Below are 17,997 nucleotides of genomic sequence, written 5' to 3' on the forward strand. Positions count from 1 at the left end.
GTTTTTGTTTTATACCCCTCTTGTCTCTCTCTCTTTTACTTTTTCTTAATCGCTCTTTTCTTGGCACCCTCCCTAACATCTTGTACAAAGAGGACTGACGGATGTTTCTATATCTTGCACTTCAATCCCTCCTCCACCTCTAATCTGGGATACATGGGAATTAGCTGGAGGCAAAACAGCTGGTGACTATGTCAATATAGGCTGCCACCAGCTGTTTATTTTTTCAACCATTTCTACAATAACAGCTGCGTTAGCTAGTAGGTTTTGCTGGTTAGTTATAAAAAATGGAGGGTGATACAACAGGTGACATTGGTTTGTGTGAACTATCAGAATATGTAAGATCACATGGTGAAATTAACCCTGAGTGGATTCTTCAGTTCTGCTCTCTATACATAGAGAAAACAACAACATCCTGACAGCACTTGCACTTTCCTCTGTTTTGCCTCCACGTAATGCCGTGACGTCTCAGTGACGTTGACCGTTAAAAGGTCTATGTTACTAACAGATCTCTACTGCATAAGTGTGCAGTTTCTTTTTTTCAATAGCTGCTCCTGACATGGTGTGTGACATCCTTAACCTTGTGTGTCTTTCACCTTATGTTAACAGTAAACACAGCCTAGGCAGCCATGAGTACGTCCAGAACTGCAGGAAGTGGGAGAACGAGATCACGTTACAACTGCTCTCTCACTCAACTATGAGAAGGGACTTAGCACGAAGTGTAAGTCACTCTATCAAGTAAGCTCTTGATAGGAGATTTTAAACTTTCTGTGGTTCACAACATGTTTCCCTCTGCTGGAAAAACAACGTATTATACATGACAATAAAAATCGACCGATAAGCAAATCTTGTCTGTTTTTGTTGGTCTTAGGCAGAAGATGACAACTCTCCAATAGACTTAGAGAAGCACCTGGGCCATGTGGAGAGGCCTTTTATGGAGAATGTCACCAGGTAGGAGGGTCCTACACTGGCACGAAAACAACTGAATATACTCTACTCAGGCTTTCCTTTCAGTTGCATTATATCTATATCTCTTTGTGAAATAAAATAAGCTTTCTATGCTTTGTTCTGCTCTGATTGTCGCTGACAATATGTAAAACGTCTGTGTCTCTTCTGCCAGACAAGGCCTGGCTGACTATTTGGAAGGTTATCACAATCAAGTCAACATCTGCCTACAAAATGAGGTACATGTGGTCCATGCGCAGGTCTGGAAATTAAAAGTAAAAAGGAAGGAAACTGATTCTGATGATTTCCAGGTTTTTAGTTTGGAAAAGAGAAATGATTATTTTCTGGAAACGTGATATTGCTCTGTTTAAGTGCTAATGGTTTAGGTCATTCCAGGTAGGCAGGTTTTCCAGAAACCTGGATTTCCGTCAGTGTGGCTTGTTCTCCTTTAGCTTTTTTCATTCATAAATGTGTTGTTTCTCTCTGTATTTAGAGCACGCAGTATAAGACAGTGGACCGGGTGGTGCAGACGGTGAAGAACCTGTGCTGTGCCCTCGATGAGGTGGAGACCCAGGCTATTACAGAAGCAGTCAAAAGACTACGGCACTCTGTGAATTTGCCCAGGACACGCTCACCCCAGGTGGGTGGACTCTTAATGCATGTGCTTCTTAGTATTGTTTTGATGTTAACACATTGCCCTGGGGATATTTATTTTCTTTTTAGATGGGGTCTAAGTCATCTGGTCAGTCATCAAATGGTAAGTTTTGTTTAGTGTCATTCAGAAACAAAGTACCAACATCACACTAATGCTCACCTCACCCTGACAGGTGTCACCGGCCCTGTGGAGGAAAGTCTAGCTCTGCTAACACAGGCTGTCTACGACCTAGCCAAGCTCTACCTGCGCTCCTTCAGTCCTCCATCAGCCTCCTTCGGCTCCCCTCCACTGCCTGAACCTGGAGATGGGGAGTCTGCAGAAGGAAAGAGCAACAAAGAAGCTTCTGGCACCACAGACCACCTTCAGTTCACTCTCTTCGCTTTGCATGGCATCCCAGCCCACTGGGTTAGCAGGTAAACTGTCAAGAGAATGAACACAAAGCTGCTGCTAAGAAGAAGCATAGAGACTACTCATTGTGCGGATCTTCTTTAATCTTCAGTGTGTGAATTCTTTCTACTACTACTGTAGGATAATTAGAACATTTATTCACCCATTTCTCTTGCATAATCACCTGCTTGTTCAGTATCATTAGTGCCACCCACATTCCACTTAATTATACATATGCAAGATTAAATACAGAGCAAAGACAGAAGACAGGGAAAAGCAGTTCAGGAGTATAATAATTTTATCGAGTATGTGAAATGATTGCATCAGATTTAATTCACATTATGTGCATGGTCATTTTGTTGGTGAGCAGTGAGGATGCAGGATCGTATATCCTGTAAAGCTGCAATATTACAGTGCAGTCTGTCAAGCTGCGCTGTCACAGCAGAAAGCCTTGTTTTCCTCTACTAAACAAACAACACTGCTGTTGCTCCCTGTGTCTTTCTCATCCATGCCAGTGTCCAGTTTCACCCTGACTTTATCTCCTGTGTGTGTCTGGAACTGAGTTGAGCCACATTTTCCATTCCCAGCTCTGTCACGCATCAGTGACCAAGATGGCATGTTTCTGACAAACCCCCCTCTACTACACAAAGATCTTGCATAGGATCAGAATGCTAAAAATCTATTAATTATGATTGTGAAGTTTTTTTCACTTTCGCAATACGTCTGATTAAAACTGAGCTGCGTGGTATAAAAGTATGAGAGGTGTAACCCTGTGTAACATGAGCTGCTGTAGTAACGTCCTTCCATGTTTATTTTTTGGTCAGCTACTGGGGCCTTTGTAAAGACAGGAACAGCTTATTTACAGGCTCATTTATTCGGACACAGCCTCTGCAGCTATTTTAAGCCTGCACCAAACATTGCTGCAGTGACAGTCATTCCGAAGACACCCCCAAAAATATTTAGCTCTTCACAACTACCAGGGCCAAAAGGACACAGTCAGCTCCATATTCCCCAGCACGGACTCAGTATCTAGGCATAACTGTTGTGTCGTGGTGTTACTATAATGGTGCCTTATTGAGGTCGGAGTGTTTGGCGTTGTTGTGGCTAGTGTGTCATCCATCTGGAGCCTCAGTAGATGCCACAGCGTTGTCAGCATATTGAGGCAATGGGACTATTGGTGGAGCTGCCAACACAGATGGCTCTGAGCATAGGATCAAAATGTGTAACCAACGTGGCTAGGATCTTACTCTCTATTCACATAAATCATAGACAGGTTGTACATTTAAATGGAAGAAGTTAGTTTGTTTGGAAATATAAATACTTTTTTTCTATACCACAAAAAATAATAAACATGGTTGTTGTGCTGGGATGTGATATTGGGAATGGGAATTCTATCTTTTTTAAAAATATTGAGTTGAGAGTTGATAGATAGGCTCAGCCGAACAGGTGTTTTCATTTGTTGCCTGATTAGACCTCTGTTCTGTATAGGAGTGTACTCACCTTACTTGATTGAAATCTCCAGCAGAGCCTTGCAGCCTGAGTGCAGTTTATATATTTTTTATTTAAATGCCAGTTCCAGAGTCCAGGTATTGTTGAGGCTTACAGACATGGCTTGCATAAGCTTTGAGTTGCAAATTAGATGCATATTCAGAATGAGCTGTATGCATGTCCAATGTTTTCAATATTTAGAAAAGTCCGAATAGCCAAACACAATATGGAGATTACAATATGTAATGTTTGCATGTGTCAACATGATGGAGGACAGTAATCCATAATGAAAAGAGAGCACATGCTGCTGCTGTTGTTGTTGTTAACCACCCATATGACTGCTTCAGTTGTGAGTATCTGCAAGTTTGTGAAGGAGATTTATGAAACTCTGTGGCCTTCAAGCTTCCGCTCAGCTACACTCCACCCACACAGGTGTTTTCTCTGATGTTGCCCGATTAGTTCTTTTCTCAGGTCTGTGTGGGCATGTATAGTACTAGTGCCTGGATACTTATCAGTGGTTCAAGTCCCAAAGATACCCTTTCCCCTCTTTCCTTTGTCACTGGTCAGTTGCCCTTGATAAAGGCATTCAGCCATCGGGCCCTTCAGGTTGAAAGTGTATTTATTAAATGCATACGCATCCTTATATAGGACTCCTGCAGTAAATACCCTTTTAATCAGCCATTACCAGCCAATGTCAGTGTTTTGCCAACTAGATAACAGACCCTCCAGCCATCTGCAGATCATGCTTATTCATAGACGAATGGTATTATAAGTGATATTTCTTGTGTTGTTGTTGTGTTGTTTCAGTTACGAGAAATACTTCCTGATGTGTTCTCTCACCCACAATGGCAAAAACCTGTTTAAACCAGTCCAGTCCAAGAGAGTGGGCACGTACAAAAGCTTCTTCTACCACATCAAATGGGATGAACTGTAAGTAATTTCGTCTCCTTTTCCTCTCCACTCCTGCAGCAAGCTGTGTTTCCTATCCTTCCATCTTGGTGACGCTGCCTTTTTCTCTCCCAGGATTAACTTCCCTATAGCCGTAGCTGTGCTCCCACTGGAGTCCGTACTGAGCCTGACTCTGTTTGGGGTGCTGAACCAGAATGCCAGCGGCTCCCCAGACTCGAACAAGCAGAGGAAGGGTCCAGAGTTATTGGGCAAAGTCTCAATGCCACTCTTTGACTTCAGACGGTGAGGGGAGGGGATGTGGCTGTACTTATGTTTGGATGTAGCAAAGGAACCTATACATACATTATACATATAATATAACCACATTAACAATAGTCATAGAAGATCATTGATGCTCATGAAAGTTTATTTTCTTGTCATAGTGTAAGGAGGCCGTTTGTAACTTTTCTTGCTGTTGTGTTGTGCAGCGTACTTGCCAAGGGCAGTAGGCTGCTGTGTCTGTGGACATCTGCCCAGGGAGGTGCTGCTGCCACTGGTTCTACAGGCAGCCGCAAGAGGGTACCCACAGAAAGAATTGTTCTACAGGTTGGTGTTGTTTCAAGACATTTTTACAAACATTTAAGGCACCAAACTAATCAATACACATGGAAGTCAGGCAGAACAATTGTGTTTAGAATGTCAACCTCTTAGCCTGGAAAATATAATACTACCTTTTCATATGATCAAATCCTGACAATGAAAATCAGCGGTCAGTTTGGGCCATTTTGTGCATCTCATGTAAACCAACTAAAACAAATATTGTATAGACTTTTCCTCGTAGTTTACTGTAGCATGTATTATTGTTGTTTAAGCTGCATGTCCTAATACTAGCATAGCATTGCTTACAGTGACTTTAGAAGTAAATCTTCCTGATATGAAGTACAGCTCAGATGAATGAACTAATCCCAACTCTGATTTATGTTGCCATCAGGTGGACTTTCCTAACTCAGCAGTGGAGGTTTTATATGTTGGACCTAAGGAGTCGCCTAACCTAGAGGCCCACACGTTGGAGGAGCTGGACCCGGACCTCCGACGTAAACTGGAGAAAATCTGCAGCCGAGCTTCCAATTTCGGGTTAGGAGAATCTTCCCTTGTGTTTTTAGGATTGTGGAAGGGGGACTGCAATACAAAATTTACATTTTAAAATTGCTTCAGCAGAAAAAGGTTAGTAAGAGAATTTCACTTTGCAAGAATGGCTTTGAATAAGGTCTTTAAAGGGTTCTCAGCCTGGAATCAATACTGTATCTAAACCTGATATATGTCTGAACAGGAGCATTTGTCCTTGCAGCATATTCCACATCATCAAATTGAATATATATAACTTATACTACACCTACACTGCTTACATCTAGTTTTACTTATGAGAGTTAAACTGTATTTCTTGTTAAAGTCATCCCCCTCAGCAGGCAGGTTTTTGGCTTCAAGTCAGACCACCCAAAATCCGTCAAGCTTGCGAGATTTAAGAAGAGATTTTAAAAGACGCCAATGACTTTGCCAGCCGCAGTTCCCCCATAAACACTTGTATGTTGTCCGCTCCACTGTGTCGATTTCCCTCCAGCTGCTACAGGCCCAGCTAAATGCTCTCTTATGCCTGCTGCCAGCCAAATCTTCTCTCCACGCTGCCAACATCCATGAGACTCAACCGGCACTTCAGCACAGAGCCCCCTCTCACTGGGCTCTCGCCGCCTGTTTTCTGTCCTGCCCATTCATTTCTCCAGCCTCTGTGGGCTCAGGACTTGTGTAGCTGCATTGGTTGTTTTTGTGTGTGTGACACTCCATCAATCCCTGAAGAAGACATTTTAATTTTTATTACTACAGAAAGGTCAGGGTCGGGTATGGGCGTGAGTTTAACCTCAGTTTTTTCCAGTTTTAAAGCTCAAAACGTGACATAGTGGTGTCTGGGGCCCAGCAGAGGACCTGTTTGTGCAACATGCAAAGGATATTCTAAACGTCTTGCTCTCTCACTGCAGGACAGTTTAGTTTGTACAGTTGCTGATGCCATGTAACTTCCCAGTCACATAACTACAGAACACCGTTTATTTCCTATTTGTTTTAAAATTCTAAATTCATACACATATGTTCAAGCAATCCTGAATAACAAGCCCATTAGTCTCAGATATGTCAGCACAGATTCACTTTTTTTAGTGTGAAGTGTGTTTAAAGCTTGAAGCAAGCAGTGAAAATGACCTGGTTTTCACTCCGTCTCTAGGTTGAAGCGGGGGGAGCACCAGCTCCTATGGGACCATCGCCTTCACTGCCGGAGGGACCACCCCAGCAGCCTCCCTAAGGTGTTGGCCAGTGCGCCCAGCTGGGACTGGGCCAGCATGGCTCACATCCACACCCTGCTGCACCACTGGCCCACCCTGCCCCCTGTCATTGCACTGGAGCTGCTTGACTCAAAGTATGGGCTGTACTCATTAAAACATTAAAATCCAGTTCCAATTATTATAAAAAGAAAAACAAGTATAAACTGTGGAAAAATGTGCAATTGAATGTGTGTTTGTGCAGGTTTGCTGATACTGAGGTGAGAGGTGTGGCTGTTAGTTGGATTGAGAAGAGCAGCGATGATGAGCTGGCTGACTACCTGCCACAGCTAGTACAGGTATAACAAACAGCAGAAATGCATGCACGTTTTAGCATTTCTATGGAGTACCTGAAAATAAATCATTCCTTCTTATTTATCCTTCTGTCAATTCCAGGCATTAAAGTTCGAGTGTCACCTAAAGAATGCTCTCATCATGTTCCTGCTATCCAGAGCACAAGGCAACATCAACATAGCTCACTACCTCTACTGGTGAGTCTGCAGCAGCAATGAAATAACGACCAGGAAATCTTGCTCCGTGAAAGTGGTTGTTCAAATGTCTGCTGATGTGTTGTATGTAACTCCTGCAGGCTGTTAAAGGATGCTGTGCAGGATCCCGCCTGGGGACGGCGCTATGAACGGGTACTGGGCGCCCTGCTCTGTCTGAGTGGAAGCAAACTGAGGGCAGAGCTGGAGGAACAGACTCACCTGGTCACCCTGCTGGGAGCTGTGGCTGAGAGGGTCAGGCAGGCCGGGGGATCCACACGACAGGTTCGCCTCAGTTGCATAATAATATCTGGTTCCAATTGTGTACATATATATTTACATTATACATTATATTTTAGGTTGCACTCCAGGAAGGCCTTGAAAATGTTCAGAACTTTTTCCAGAGAAACAGCTGCCGACTGCCGCTCAGCCCCAGCCTGGTGGCCAAGGAGCTGAACATCAAGGTCAGACACTCAAAAACCATGAATAACAAGGAGGTGTCTATTCTGCATGAACCAAAAAGCAGCAATATTCTGTGTGTATTCGGGTCAATTCACCAGACACTGTAGTGAATCCATAATGTCAAGAAATAAACAAAGAGCAAAAGTAGGGAAAACCTTGGTTGAACCTTTGTGCAGTAAAATGGAACAGCCACATAGCCTTTGTAGAACCTCTGAGGTTTGAACCACAGAGGGAAATGAGCTCATTAAGCAAAATATAAAACACATGCGTGCACATATTCTTAAATATCATACAGATATTCATTGCAGATAGTGGTATGTTCATCTGCATGTATTCTCCTAAGAGGAGATTTTCTACTTGGCACAAGAGAATTGTGGGAGATGAAGCATCTTCTAATCAGACACAGAGGATTTTGTTTGGTGAATTATCCCACGCTACCTTTGTGGTTCAACAGCCTGCATGTTTCTGGATGTATAGAAGCAGTAAGAGTTTGATTTGTGATTAAATTTAGACCCCTGTTACTTTTTATAACCATGCATCTGTTATATGGATGAGTTCCACATTAGAAGGATTTTAACCAACATCAATTTGATTATCGGTGCTTTACTCAGATTTTTTTTCCATGCAGTTTCAGTCAGTGTATGGCAATGTCCTGAGATATATATATATATATATATAACAGTGTGATGTAATGCAGATAAAAACATATTGCTTGTGTTTGTGTGTAGGCTTGTTCCTTCTTCAACTCCAACGCAGTTCCCTTAAAGCTGGCCCTCGTCAACGCAGACCCAATGGGAGAAGAAATCAATGTTATGTTCAAGGTACTCTAATACATACAGGACTGTGGAAAATAAACCACTGGGTCTTGTGTATCTTACAAACACACACACACACCTATATATATACCAGTCTTGTTAAACAGGGAGCAGTCATCAGGTACACCCAGGCATGTTGAAACAAACTGTTATTTACATCCATCTCAGCTAATCACTACGCCCCCTGGTGGCTGAAGTGAAGTCTAACTGGTGTAGTGTCTTTGTGGTAAGGCTTCCCTTTTTGGATATGTTTTTATGCGTCAGGTGGGAGAGGACCTGAGGCAGGACATGCTGGCTCTTCAGATGATTCGCATCATGGACCGCATCTGGCTGCAGGAGGGGCTGGACCTCCGCATCGTCAACTTCAAATGCATCTCTACCGGCAAGGACAAAGGTAGCAGGCACACGGAGATAACCACAAAGATGTTAATGTGTCTCAACAACAAAGCACAAATTGTGTACTTCATTTATAGAAAAGGACCTTGTCTGTTAACATAACATTATTAGAGTAAAGTGTCACTGACAGAAATTATTAAAAATGGGAGGAGCCTGTTGCAAAACTGTTGGCATTACATTTGAAAAGGTGAGGTGCAGAGCTTCAATGCTTGTTGTTGTTGTATAAAAAAGGGATGTGCTTTTGTTTAGGTATGGTGGAGTTGGTGCCATCTTCTGAGACCCTGAGAAAGATCCAGGTGGAATATGGTGTCACCGGATCCTTTAAGGACAAACCACTGGCCGAGTGGCTCCGCAAGTACAACCCTGCTGAGGATGAGTACGACAAGGTACACATGAAAGATGTGCTGTTCAGTTACTGCTATAACAGAAGCTGTTTGTGTTACTGTAAAGTCTGCTACATTAGTGAGCTGAGGAAAATGGCTCCCTTTGGAAAAAACACACTGTTGTACTCTTAGTTGTCAGACTCTGTGACCTTTGGCAGCTGTAAATGTGAAACCGTCCTCTCAGCCTCTGACCCTAGCAAGTTACTGCATGAAGTTTGTCCCTGAACTTCAACACTATACTGAATTCTATAAAACTGTTATCATAATCCCAGTTTCTAGAAAAAAATGGCAATACTTTGTCAGAAAGCCATTATAAAATAACCCATTAGTATCCAGCATACAGTACTTGCTCTGTGGCAGACTGAATAATATCTCTTTTTCTGTCATGTCTCAAGGCATCAGAGAACTTCATCTATTCTTGTGCTGGATGCTGTGTTGCAACCTACGTACTCGGCATCTGTGATCGCCATAATGACAACATCATGCTGCGCTCCACTGGTCACATGTTTCACATAGACTTCGGCAAGTTTCTGGGTCACGCCCAGATGTTTGGCAGCTTCAAAAGGTGATAATGAAATCATACTTAACATAAATATGCTTTGCTGTGAGGGTTTCCATAAGGGCGGACCAGGATGTTGATTACAGTATTCTTGATTTTGTTATATATGTAAATGATTGAGAATCATAAATCCACCTTGCCAGGCTTAAAGCTATATCTTCCTGGCACCTGTCAGTGTCCCACGGAGAGGCGCTGACAGCACTGACGGCTCATTTGTAATTGCATTACACACTCATTTGCCCTCAAGTTGCTTTTATGCACAAATTTGAAAAATCTCCATTCTAACTGTTGCTTTCTACATGATCTGATTGGATTAAGGTAGCTTGAGATTAAAAAACAGATGGTCCATCAAAACAACCTGCCAAGTATATTTTTAAAGCATCTGTCCTCTCCAAACATCCTCAACGTTTGTTCTGTGTAACAAACCGTCTGGCACATCAGGTCAAATAAATATATCAACTTGTTGTAACACTGGCGTACACAGTGAACAAAAATGTCGAAGCTGTTACGCGTCACATTTGTAATGGCTTTGTAAACTGTGTATTTTTGGCTCTCTAATTCTCACACAGTTGTTCCCATAGAGACAAGTAAACCTATTTGAGTTGAAGCAGAGAGCCTGAAGAATGGCTACATAATTGTATTCTGATACCCATGATTCCAGTGTTGGCTCACTGACTTTCTGCTGCTGCATTTCTACCCAACAAGATTAATGTACATTTTCCATCATGGCCTGGTTCATGACGAAGACATTCACACACTTTCCCAGTTGGCTGAGCTACAGTTGGTGTCTTCTTACTAAAGTATTTAGAGACTGTGTTACTGTAGTGTACTCTCTGTTTTAAGGGAAGAGAAAATGCACCAGCTTTCATGATCCAGATGTTCCCAGGGGGGTTTAAACCAATGACCTTTGATCCACCAACTCTTTCCTCGAACTTCTTGGCTAGCCCTTATCAGAATTTGAATTTGAATCCCTCTCCTCTTTCTTTCCCATCAGAGATCGAGCGCCGTTTGTCCTGACCTCTGACATGGCGTACGTCATCAATGGAGGCGAGCGCCCAACCAGCCGTTTCCAGCTGTTCGTAGACCTGTGTTGCCAGGCCTACAACCTCATTCGCAAGCACTCCGGGCTTTTCCTCAACCTGCTGTCACTGGTGAGACAGAACACACACACACATACACACAGATACCTTAGTTGCAGTAGTAGTTCTAGATTTTTTTTTATGCTGACGCTGACTGTTTTTTCCCCTCTTAGTTTTGGCCTCCTTTTTAAAGTGTCCACTTAGTTTTCTCTTGCACCTGCAGGAGCCAGAATAACAACACGCAAAGAGCTGCTTTCATAATAAATCAGTGTTTCACTGATGTCCTGGAAATGTCTGTTAATAGAATATGCCACGGGTGGCTGTTTAATAAAATGTTTTCAAGCTTATAAATGTCCAGTTGTAATATGGATATACACTAATTAGTGTTAATCCCATTCTTACAATAGTTCTTATATTGATTTGAAGGAAATATTTTACTGTACAAAAATCTACATAATAAAAAAAAAATGATCGTTCGCATATTCAGTGTGTGTTTATGTGTCTGTCAAAGATGACATCATCAGGCCTCCCAGAGCTGACTGGCTCTCAGGATCTGAAGTATGTTTATGACGCCCTGCAGCCTCACAACACGGACCCAGAGGCCACCATCTTCTTTACAAGGTAACTTCTTCCAAACCGATGTCTCTCCACTCTCGTTTAGGTAAAAGAACATATTCCCCCATGACCCCCAAGTAAAATGCTTAAAGGTTGGGTAGGAGATTTTGAAAACTCAGTGAGAGTCGGCCAGATTTCAAAAGTAAACACACACCCCTTTCTCTCTGAGCTCACCCTGAAGCCACGCCTCCCAATCACATGGACGCGCATCACCTGAAGACGAGCTGCGGTCTGTGACTTCGGCCATCATGCACGTACCTCTCTGGTGCCCGCAGAGCAGGAAGAGAGTGACGACCAGCCAATACTCCGCGCAGGGTCCACCCGGAGGATTGGCTGATGTTTTTAGTGTTTTATAGCTTCCACAGATGATTCATATTCTTCGTTTTAATGAGAAACTGCCGAACTAATCGGTTGCTATCGGATTGTAAAGAGAAGTTACACGAATTTAACAAAAAGTGCATCAGAATGAAATCTCCTACCCTACCTTTAATGTCATTCCCAAACTGTTGTTCAACCTCAAATGTTTCTTCTCTGAGAAATTCCCCTGGGTTAAGCAGCTATTTTGGCCAAGGTTGTTTTGAATAAAGTTCAGGGGCGGTTCTGTTGTTAGCTGTTACAAACTCAAAAGCCACCAGGTGGCAACACAGCCTCAGGAGGAAGACAAGACAAGTCTCATATTACACCCAACAAAATATACACTGTAAACACCTACTGGGTTTTTTTGTAAGAGCTGTCAGACTGGTTTGGCTGCATGTTGACATGATGAAAATGAAACTAAGGTCAAAAAGCGTGTTTACATTTGTACTGTTGCCCTGTTATAAAATCACATTACCTCCATCTTGCATTTTTCCCTTCTCTCTCTCACCTTCTCCTGCCTCAGGCTGATTGAGTCCAGTCTTGGAAGCGTGGCCACCAAGTTCAACTTCTTTATCCATAACCTTGCCCAGCTGCGGTTCTCTGGTCTTCCGGCCAACGATGAACCAATCCTGTCTTTCTCCCCAAAGACATACACTCTGAAGCAGGAGGGACGCATCGTCCACGCCTCCATCTTCTCCTTCCAGAAGAGATACAACCCCGATAAGCACTATGTGAGTCCGTCATAACCCCTGTTTTCTCATATTACTTAAATATGCAAAGCCAGACTCCATGGTTGTGTCTCTGTTTTCTGTGTGCAGACCTACGTGGTGAGGATCCTGAGGGAGGGTCAGAACGAGCCACAGTTTGTCTTCCGCACCTTTGATGAGTTTCAGGAGCTCCATAATAAGCTGACCATCCTCTTTCCTCTCTGGAAGCTGCCGAGGTAGGGCAGCAGCTCCACTTACAATAAATGAAACCTCGTGGAACTGTCTTTTTTACTGGAGTAGTGTGTTTCCAACGCATTACAACTAGGGCGGATACTCGCCGATTATTTTTGCGATTACTCGAGTACTCGGATCACACGTAAATGTCATAGTTCACCCATAAATGCGACTACAGCTAACAGCTACTTTGGACCGCTACTCCAGTCCGTGACCGCCTCCATGCCCGGCAAAACCATGTGTGCGTCCATGCGTCCTGCAAATGGCTCGCCCAGGTTTCGAACCCAGGATCTCTTGCGCCCAAAATACTGGTCATCCCGCTGCGCCACGAGAAAATCATTTTCGAGTCATCGAATACTGAATTTGTTGTCTATGCATTTTGCCCTCGAATATTACTGGAGTACTCGAATAATCCTTGCAGCCCTAATTACAACCTTCGTTGGACGGTAATGATTTTTCCAGATATTAGTCCAAACCACAGGTGTTTGCATGTGTAAAAATGTAATCAAAATATAAATTGTCAATCTTATTTTTTCCTGTTAAAGATGCCTTTGATATCTTATACTCTGATTATGTTTTGGAGAGAACCAATTCTCATCCTCAGCTGTGTCCCACATTAGATTGCATGTAATCCATCAGTTTCACATGTGTGATCTTTATGTTTCTCTCTAGTTTCCCTAACAAAATGGTGCTCGGTCGCACCCACATTAAGGAAGTTGCAGCCAAGAGGAAGCTGGAGCTCAACAACTACGTCCACAACCTGATGAGGAGCTCCACAGAAGTCACACAGGTACACACACACACAGTGTCAGTATGCCACAGTGTTAGAAATCAGGACGACTCAATCAACTGATCCTGTTTTTTTATCTTTCAGTGTGACCTCATTTACACATTCTTTCATCCAATTGCACGGGATGATAAGACAGAAGGTTTGGATGCCACGGCCAAAGCTCCTGGTAAGTACCATCACTTTTCATTTTCATTCTTAGACTCATTGTGCCCAGTTTTGGTTTCTGTGCTAGGATTTGTTTCAGTTAGTAAAAACACTATTAAGAGCATCAAAGGCAACCAGTAGTTCAGCTAAAATTTCTCTTGAGTCTTCATTTTAAAATGATGTTCGGTATCTGACTGTTGCAGAGCCTCCGCTTAGTCCCACCTCTGGTCGGGTGGAGGGAGAAGTGAAGCTCTCGATCTCCTACAGGAACAGCACTCTCTTCATCATGGTCATGCACATCAGAGACCTGGTAAACACAGTGATGATTTCAGCTTCGTACATACTCCACAAAAACAGAGAAATCTGTGTGCGTGGCAGGAACAACAACAATTATTTACCTCCTTATCTCCTTTGCTGTCAGGTTTCTGAGGATGGAACTGATCCCAACCCCTATGTGAAAACCTACCTGCTTCCTGATCCACACAAGACTTCCAAACGCAAGACAAAGATCTCGAGGAAAACCAGGAACCCTACTTTCAATGAGATGGTTAGTAAATTTTTTTTTATGTGAGAACAGCTCCATGGCTGATCCGACTCCCTTATCCCACCTCTTCATCCTCTTCTTTCACAGTTGGTGTACAGTGGTTACAGCAAAGAAACCCTTGGTCTGCGGGAGCTGCAGCTGAGCGTGCTCAGCGCCGAGTCGCTGCGTGAGAACTACTTCCTGGGCGGCATCACGCTCAGACTGAAAGACTTTGACCTCAGCAAGGAGACAGTCAAGTGGTACAAACTTACAGCCGTTCCCTATTTCTGACACCCCCCGACCCCCCACCCCCACCCAAACCTGCCTTCCCCGAAGCCAGAATGACTTCAACTCCAGACAAAATCAGCTGCATTCAGATCATATGGGAAATGTGGAAGGTGCAACCTTACTTGAAAATACTTAACTTTTAGTTCAGAGTAAAACACTACTCCAGAGCTTTAGGGTTTTCAAAATGGACCCTGGTGTTTGATATTACCATGTGTGAAGTATACACAGCTATGGTTTAGCATTAAATATTTAGCAAACCAAATTAATGTTTTCTTTTCATCAATCATTAGTACGTTGGATGCAGGATACGGCTGTGCTTGCAGAAACATCAGCGTTGACCTGATTCTGCTGAATTTCATTATCAGATCGCTTGTAATTATTGTGTTAGTTGATCCCATATGACATGAATGCATCAAGACTCCTTCGCCCTGAAAGGGCAACAAGACCTGGCAGTTCACACAAAACCTTCAAAGGGGAGTCTGGCCTTCACTCTTTCTCTTTCTCCCTCTATAACAGATTTTCGTGACAAAACAATCTGCTTATTTTTTGTCTCTCTTTTTCCTAAAGTGTAAGAAAGAGTTGTAATGTTTTGTACATTTTGATATTAGAGGACCAAAACGGCTTACTTTCAGAAGAGTATATATAGATCGACACGTTTATTTTTTAAGGAATAGAAAGAGGGCTCATTTTTACTTTTTTTTTTTTCCTTGTTTATTTTCTGTATAGAAAAATAGAAGGCATCAGGGTTTCCTGCTTTGCAGCAGACACTCCTGTGTTAGAGTAGTCCCAACACACCAGATTCCAGGAAGTCAACGGTGACCTTATGATTACCCCAGAAATGTGCCAAACATAATGAAAACAACAGCAAATCAGACCACTCTCTCCCAAACAGGGAGCTGATCAGGGTGCCTTTGTTTGTGCTCACAATCTCTTTTTAATCCTCAACTTGGCCTTATTGCTAAATATATATATTTTATTAACAATGTGATATGTCCTTATTAAAGAAAAATCTATATTCTATAAAGCTATATCAGTAGTTCTTCCAGAGCAGGTCTGGTGCAGGAAGGTTTTTTTTGTAACAGTGGAATGCCACTAATGCACACTACTTGGTCTTTCTCTCACGGTATTACTTGACTTTTCTCAGACAGCACACCTTATAAAGGGGAATTTGTATCATAAGCTTTGGAGCTTGCTCTGGATAAAGGTTATGGTTGCCTGATGACGGTTCTATGCTTCCTTCAGGTGGTTGACAACCACTGCAACTGGTGGAGTCTGGACATGAGGCTAGGTTTCAAGCTCAGGCAGAAGTCCTGTACTCACTCCCAGTGCCTAACAGTGGTGTAATGTGATGCCACGATGAGGACCTGGGTTAGCAATAACTGCCAGTGAAGTCCAGAACCAGTCGGGTCTTTTAATACGTTTAACAGAACGGATGTTGTGCGTGTCAACATCAGCGCTGCAAAGGTAACTTTAACTTAAAACATCTTAACAAAAAAAAAGGGAACAAGATCCTGAGTAAGACATTAGCTGCTTTCCTTCCCACATGCTAACTATAAATCTAAAGCTGTTGTAATGTTTAATAAAGAAATTAAGATGACTTTATCTAAAAAGACTTTTTTAAAGATCAAGACCGTTATGATGTCACACTATGAATACTGGTGACTTGATCTGCTCTTTTAGTAACTGTACAAAGGAAGCGAGCAGTGTTCGTATTAACATGGCCAGTTATTTATTCTTAATTGGTGACCTCTAGCCCGAATGGATCAGTGTGTACTGTAATCCCTCTTTCCTAAAGCAAATTAAATGTTTTTGGAACAAATATGAAGTGTCACTGTGTCTCTGTGAATGTTACATCACTTTTCACTTGTATACATACATTATTACACATCTATAGGTTTTATAACAGATGTATAAAGGAGATAGGCCACGCCCACCTAATGCTAAGCTAATACCTCGACAAATAGGCAGGCGAATAACTTCGCGATGGACAGGTTGATTAGGATGATTGACACCTCTATCGAATAGTCAGAACCAATAGATTTGACAGGTAGTAGTTATATTAGTGCTAGAATCACCAATGACCAGCCACATAGAAGAAAATGCATTATATGCCAAACGACCGTTGCCACATTCTCCCCCTCCACAAACATAATAAATGTTGAATCCTAATATTTTTTAGTCTTGAATAAACACAGACATGTTGGTCTATCTGAACCAAGCATTTATTGGTTCTTATTATTTATATTATTATTATAGGGCAGCAGTGGCTCAGTGGTAGAGCAGGGTTGTCCAATAACCGGAAGGTCGGCGGTTCGACCCCAGCTCCTCCCTAGTCATTGTTGTGTGTCCTTGGGCAAGGCACTTTACCCACATTGCCTCCAGTGCACTCACTGGTGTATGAATGCGTATGAATGAATCGGTGGTGGTCGGAGAGGCCGTAGGCGCACCTTGGCAGCCATGTCTCTGTCAGTCTCCCCCTGGGGAGCTGTGGCTACCACTGGTAGCTCACCACTGCCACTGTGTAAATGTGGTGTGAAAGAATAATGCATCTCAATGTAAGCGTTTTGAGTGCCTGCCCAACAGAGCAGCAAAGCGCAATATAAGACCAATGCATTATTATTATTATTATTATTATTATTATTATTATTATTGCCTTCAAATATGACTTCTGATGAGTGATCATTGATTTGCATGGTGTTGACGTTATGTTTGATGTGTGTAAATATGGCTTATATGTGCTTGTAGTAGAGTTTCTCCTGTTTAATTTGATATGCAATATGATTTTTTTTTTTTACATGGTTAGTACAGTATTATATGGCTTTTATGTTTGGGTGCATAAAAAAACGCCCCCATACATGAGGGCGGTGGGGTTGAAAGGGTTAAAGTGTTTGACCAGACCTGTCAGTTCAAAAAAATATATAAATAATGCTTTGGCAAACTTACACAAGACGAGTGTGTCAGGGTAAATGCCGCCATACTGTCCTGATGTCATTTCATGGTTTTATAATGTCTCTGGTAGGATTTATATGAGGGGAAATGGGAGACACACTAAAACCTGGATGTAACTTTAGTTGTGTATGGGTTAAAATAGGGACAAGATATCAACATGATGATGCAATATGATAATGTCTAAAGCCTTGTGAGTTGTTTACAGTTCATTGAAGGTTCAATGTAAAGGCATGCCAGAGTCATGGGCCTCCAAAGTTGGTTTCATGCATCATTTCTCCTATTTCCCATTTCCTATTATTGCTTATGGGGAGGATTGATTGTAGTTTCCCATCCAATCACTACCATTGTATATGACGACCTGTCACTGCATATAAAGCACTGTGATTGTGACTGTTACTTATTTTTGTGAAAGTAATATAAAGTAGTGTAATGCATTACAATTCATAGACAGTCATACTGTGATATACCTGATTACTTTCATAGTAACT

At 42.4% G+C, this 17,997-nt stretch overlaps 1 protein-coding gene across 1 annotated transcript in view; it reads left to right on the top strand.

Annotated features, from left to right (window-relative positions):
* The window catches only part of pik3c2a (phosphatidylinositol-4-phosphate 3-kinase, catalytic subunit type 2 alpha), a 30,947-nt gene extending 16,125 nt beyond the window's left edge, over positions 1-14,822 (top strand). Inside the window, exons 6-33 of the mRNA XM_028430223.1 lie at positions 607-718; positions 869-948; positions 1,118-1,181; positions 1,436-1,582; positions 1,666-1,699; positions 1,770-2,010; positions 4,280-4,402; positions 4,496-4,663; positions 4,849-4,966; positions 5,352-5,494; positions 6,630-6,821; positions 6,929-7,022; positions 7,120-7,214; positions 7,313-7,493; positions 7,568-7,672; positions 8,399-8,491; positions 8,750-8,879; positions 9,131-9,267; positions 9,660-9,829; positions 10,818-10,974; positions 11,414-11,523; positions 12,398-12,605; positions 12,693-12,817; positions 13,488-13,605; positions 13,690-13,771; positions 13,953-14,059; positions 14,171-14,296; positions 14,381-14,822. Coding sequence (XP_028286024.1) covers positions 607-718; positions 869-948; positions 1,118-1,181; positions 1,436-1,582; positions 1,666-1,699; positions 1,770-2,010; positions 4,280-4,402; positions 4,496-4,663; positions 4,849-4,966; positions 5,352-5,494; positions 6,630-6,821; positions 6,929-7,022; positions 7,120-7,214; positions 7,313-7,493; positions 7,568-7,672; positions 8,399-8,491; positions 8,750-8,879; positions 9,131-9,267; positions 9,660-9,829; positions 10,818-10,974; positions 11,414-11,523; positions 12,398-12,605; positions 12,693-12,817; positions 13,488-13,605; positions 13,690-13,771; positions 13,953-14,059; positions 14,171-14,296; positions 14,381-14,563 — 3,643 coding nt within the window. The 3' untranslated portion in view covers positions 14,564-14,822. The remainder of the gene's footprint in view (positions 1-606; positions 719-868; positions 949-1,117; positions 1,182-1,435; positions 1,583-1,665; positions 1,700-1,769; positions 2,011-4,279; positions 4,403-4,495; positions 4,664-4,848; positions 4,967-5,351; positions 5,495-6,629; positions 6,822-6,928; positions 7,023-7,119; positions 7,215-7,312; positions 7,494-7,567; positions 7,673-8,398; positions 8,492-8,749; positions 8,880-9,130; positions 9,268-9,659; positions 9,830-10,817; positions 10,975-11,413; positions 11,524-12,397; positions 12,606-12,692; positions 12,818-13,487; positions 13,606-13,689; positions 13,772-13,952; positions 14,060-14,170; positions 14,297-14,380) is intronic.
* Positions 14,823-17,997: the final 3,175 nt, after the last annotated feature.

This window comes from Parambassis ranga, chromosome 19 (genome assembly GCF_900634625.1).
Source record: "Parambassis ranga chromosome 19, fParRan2.1, whole genome shotgun sequence".
Lineage (NCBI taxonomy): Eukaryota > Metazoa > Chordata > Actinopteri > Ambassidae > Parambassis > Parambassis ranga.